The following is a 5,000-nucleotide window of genomic DNA, read 5'->3' on the forward strand; positions in this document are numbered from 1 at the left end:
TGTTATATTAAATATACCTTTTCTTAGAAGCTGTATATTCTACTTAACTTGCCCCACTTATATCATAATCTTTGTGCAAGGCTGAAGCATTTTTTAAAAATATGTATCATTTAACTCACCATAGAATAAATATGTTGGCTCCCCAAGAGTTCATGTTTAAAAAGAAAAAAAACCTTGAGAAAATAAGCAATATCAAGCTTTGAGAATACAACTGTTTGTCGTTAGAAAATTGTATCATTGTCCATTAAAATTTGGGGGAGGAAAGCCCTGAAAAATATATTTAATGTCCTGTTAATCAGGAATTAGTGACATCATAAGCTAAACTCCGGTTTACACTAACATTCCATGGCTCCTTTCTAGAAAGTGTGAGTGAATTTTAAGCCCTTGTTACTGACAGGTTTACAACAGAATTGAAGGGAGCTGAGCTTAGAGCACACAGGTATAGTGGAAGTGCCTCTCTTGCCCTCTGACCACACACCTCAAACTTGACCTGAGACGTCCATGTTTCTCTTCCACCAAGAACGACATTTGTGCCGCAATACATGGAGGTTTTGTTGTCATGGTTGTGAGGAGGTGTCGAAACATGATTTAATTTATCAAGTTATGGGGCAGAATGGAACAATGGTTTCTGATTGCTGACCTAGATCTGCTGGTAGATAAACTTACTTATTTATGAATTAGTTCTTCCTTAGAAATACCATTTCTATTCTTCATGTTACATACATGTCTGCCTGTGTATATTTTCTACTTCATTACTGATTTCAAGAAATATAGATTAATAATTTGAATGGGTACAAAAACATATTTGTTGAATTGAGTAACCTAGGACTATACTAAACTTCTAGACAGTTATACCATTCTACATAATTGAGTCCAGATGGAGAAATATATAAGTTCTTACTTAATTTTGTATGTATATTGCCATTTCACTTACGTGCATTGATGAGACCATATCTTAACTCTCTCCCTTAGTTTGCCCATTGCCAAAGGATATTAAATTATTTGAAGGTGTTTTTTTTAATTTTGAGAGATAGCAAATAAGTTACATATTTCAGATTACAAACTTCATTTTATTGAATTCAATTATATTTGAGATCCTGTTTTAATAATTACTTGAATGTGTTAACAAACCACTAACTAAGGAGATCTTAATAATAAATAAAACATGATTAAGATTAGAATAAGATAATGAGACTGTCTTATCTGTTACCACTTTAATATAACTTTAGGATCAATGTCTCCCAAATATGACTTGATATACCAATCTTAGGATTCTGATAATCAGAATCCTCAGTGCACTTTATTAGTAATAGCAAGTATTTATTCTTCATAACTATTGATGTTTCCGTGGGATAATAATTTGCCGTCTTTACTTGATCCACACCACATCCTGGTGAAATAAGACATCACTTACTAAATAACATCATTGGAACCACAAACTGTTTTAACAGAAATGGAATAGAGATTGCCTTTGTTCTCTTCAGAATTACTTTTGGTTCATATATTTGTAAGGTGCCCTTTAAAAAAAATGGCATGAATATATGAAATACATCTAGTGATTTCTGCTATTATTCTGTAACTGGTTTGGGGAAAATATTTTTTGTAATAACTGATAAGCTTGGAAATAATGCCATTTTTCTGCCATTTGAAAGGTCTGTTACATCAATAATTTTCACTAAACACGTAAGCATCTTTAACTTTTTTTCTGTGTAGTTTAAAGTTATTCCTTTTCCCCCACTGTGGAGGGAAATATCACTTCAGTTCAGTGCTTTTTAAATGAAGCATAGATCAGTGAGACAGATCCTGCTTAACATTCTGGGTTTTTTTGTATGTGTTTATTAAGGCACCTTAACAATGAACACGCGTTGGACGACCGGAGCACTGCCCAGTGTCGAGTGCAGATGCAGGTGGTACAACAGTTAGAAATACAGGTTTGTCAAATGCTCACTTAATGGACTTCCTTCTCAGATTTCTGGTGTGTTAAATTGAGTCCTGGGCAGATTCTGAGTCTTTTAACCACAAAACTAATGGATATACATGGGATTTTAGAGTATCTATGATGATGATAATAATTGATAAGGTGGATTGCTACAGTTTAATGCACTTATCACTTAAATGTATATAAGCTTTAGACTATATCATATACATTTGGGTATCCCAAGAAATGTAAAATCTGAGTTTTCCCTAGTAGAGGTTAGGCCAGAGTACCCAGTTGGATATGATTTTACTGTGGAGACACATTTGCGTGATCTAATCTTGATTTTTTTTTTTCTCTTGAGACTTTGTATTATAGCAAAACATCTTCAGGGTATCATCCCTATAATACAATACCCTGATTTTTTTTTCTGCCCCTGGTGTATGTTTCATTAAATAATTGCAAAAACTCATAATGTTTGTCTTTTTTTGGAGTAATGACAAATCCTTTTTAATATCAAAGATGGTAATATATATTGTATCAAATGCTGCAATTTAAGTAAAAAAAATTCTGTTAGTATGGAAAGAAAATTTAGCCCAAAAAATATATATCCACAAATCTGATCACAAAGCAATTATATCACCCTAAATATCACTCCTGTTATGTTTTCACTAACTCTAAGGCTTCATGCTTCATGTTAAATACTAATTTTTCTCAAATTATTGATTTCTTTTCACACTGTACTAGGTCTTCAGTTGTTTTAAATTTCATCGTGTTGTTGCCTTTTTCTAGAGAGCTACTGAAAAATTTGATGCTGACATAAAATAAACAAGAACACATAAAAAGCATCATCGCTGCTGTATTTAGAAAGCTTTTTGCAGGCCTGTTTACCATTTATAAAAGGTAGACTAAAACATAAAAGTTCAGCTGATGATACAGTCTGCAGTATGACCAATTATGCCTCTTATTTTTTTTTTTTCTGCTGTCTGACTGATGGAAAAGTAAGGTCCGTCAGTTGTAATGAGACCCAGTGCAAGTGTAGATGCCGACTCCGTGGCAGAGTTCAGCGTTTCACACTGCCTGGTCTCTGTCACTCTATTGAATTAGATTGATGATGGCAGATTGCAGGGGGCACTAACTGGACCTCAGTGGGAATGCATGAAGTGTGTAGACAATCCTGGCAGGCACTTTGCTTTGAGAACCCTTCACCCCTTCACAGCTGTTGGCACTAGTCCATTGCTAACAGTGTCCACAGGACTTTAAAGAGACACCATGGGCCTTCTAATTTATGGTTTCAGTAACTTGTTACTGTCGAGGCAACTGTGACCTCAATTCTCTTATTGACAAAAAGATGAAGTGTTATTTGTTTTCTCTGACCTTTTAACATAAGGAAAGCTATAAAAGTTTTTTTCCCCCCCTCATAGCTAAAGTTGCATTTCCTCCCAGATAAGTTCCTACTGACACAGACTTTTATATGCAGGAGTCATTACTCTGAGACAAGCTCAATGATAAGATGTATCACTGCAGTAAAATAGCTGTATCAGTCATTTCTAAAATGCTTCTGATCTCACTCTTTCTTAACAGCTTTCTAAAGAACGCGAACGTCTTCAAGCAATGATGACCCACTTGCACATGCGACCCTCAGAGCCCAAACCATCTCCCAAACCTGTAAGTGCATATTGCTTTATAAACAGTAAATAGCTCTACCGATGTAACAGACTAAGAAAATGAACAATTTAGTGACAGTTAGAAAACAATGAGTGTGATGAAAAATATGGCAATAAAATGAAAGTAAAATGCAATCGCTTGTCAAATTGTATGTTTCTTTTAAAGTAATGCTATCTTTTACAAAATCTATCCAATCTACACCATGGGTGACACTAAACAAAGTACACCTATCAGCGCACAAATCACTGCCTTGAGGCTGAAGCCAGAGAGAATATCTTTCTGTGATAGGTTTACAGATATTAAAAGGAAACCCACTTTGAACAACCTGAAAAAGCAGTAAGAGTACAAATCACAAATAGAAAGGTATGTGGTATGCCTAAGAGGACTTAGATCAATCATAAGATACATATAAATAGATTTTTTGATCAAATATTTTGTCCAAAATGTCATAGTATTTTTATAGCCAATTTCATCCTATTTCTTTGGTTGTTATTTCAGTTAAGATGTATTACACATATTGATATGTTTCACTATAGAGTACACAGTGTTTATTTAAAGAGCTTATGACAAAGGAAACAAATGATTACAGAAAATAAAAACTGCAGTTCCCCCCCAAAATACGTAAGAGGCAAGCACAACCCAATAATGTAGTCAGACACACAGACTGTTGAAAAGAATATACTTTACTTTATCTCACTCAGCTGATGTTTGCACAGAAACTTAGAGTAATCAAGTGGGTAACTCTAGTTTAATGAAAGTTTGTGGGGACACCTTTTATTAAGGCCCCTGGATAGCCTGATGATTAGTGATTGCCAGCTAGTGAATGCCTCTCCCTCCATTTCTTTAGGTAAAAAAAGATTATTTGGTTTTGGAGTAGGGGAGGAGATAACAGATGGACTATATTGTATGCTTTTTCTCTTAGTGTCTCTGCTATCACTCATGGACTAATATTATTCAAAACTTACTATTTTTTGCATAAAGACTAAATTTATTTAAACTCTGCTAAAATATTAGAGTTTCCTTTTGTACTATATTTTAAAGTAGGGTATACTGTAAACAGATTTCTAATAGGAAGAAAGAAGAGACATATCTTTTTGAATCTGACATAGTACTTTTTTAACTTCAGAATGTCTGAGTTTTTAATTAGAAAAAATAAACTTTTGAGTATTTTTTGATCCTCTATTTATGACTTTCTTTTCAATAAGATTTTTTCCCTCATTACTTCTATAGTATAATGTAGATAATAACAAGACAGAATAATTGTCTCATAAATCCATCAGGAATCTGCAGCTTGTTCTTTTCCAATTAATTATTCAATCAGTAAATTTTTTAAAACTCCAGCAGCATGGTTACATCTACACTAATAAAGAATTTTCAGCCTATAATCCAAAACAGAACCTGAATGAATAATGTAATT

General features: G+C 33.7%; 1 protein-coding gene across 4 annotated transcripts in view; it reads left to right on the top strand.

Annotated features, from left to right (window-relative positions):
• FOXP2 (forkhead box P2) overlaps positions 1 to 5,000 on the top strand; it is a 1,127,785-nt gene that overhangs the window by 1,086,107 nt on the left and 36,678 nt on the right. For all 4 annotated transcript variants that reach the window (XM_054692568.1, XM_054692569.1, XM_054692570.1 and 1 more), the window contains 2 exons: positions 1,844 to 1,931; positions 3,500 to 3,583. In XM_054692568.1, the coding sequence (XP_054548543.1) occupies positions 1,844 to 1,931; positions 3,500 to 3,583 (172 nt within the window). The remainder of the gene's footprint in view (positions 1 to 1,843; positions 1,932 to 3,499; positions 3,584 to 5,000) is intronic.

The sequence above is a fragment of the Talpa occidentalis genome, unplaced genomic scaffold (assembly GCF_014898055.3).
Source record: "Talpa occidentalis isolate TD23 unplaced genomic scaffold, MPIMG_talOcc4v2.1, whole genome shotgun sequence".
NCBI lineage: Eukaryota > Metazoa > Chordata > Mammalia > Eulipotyphla > Talpidae > Talpa > Talpa occidentalis.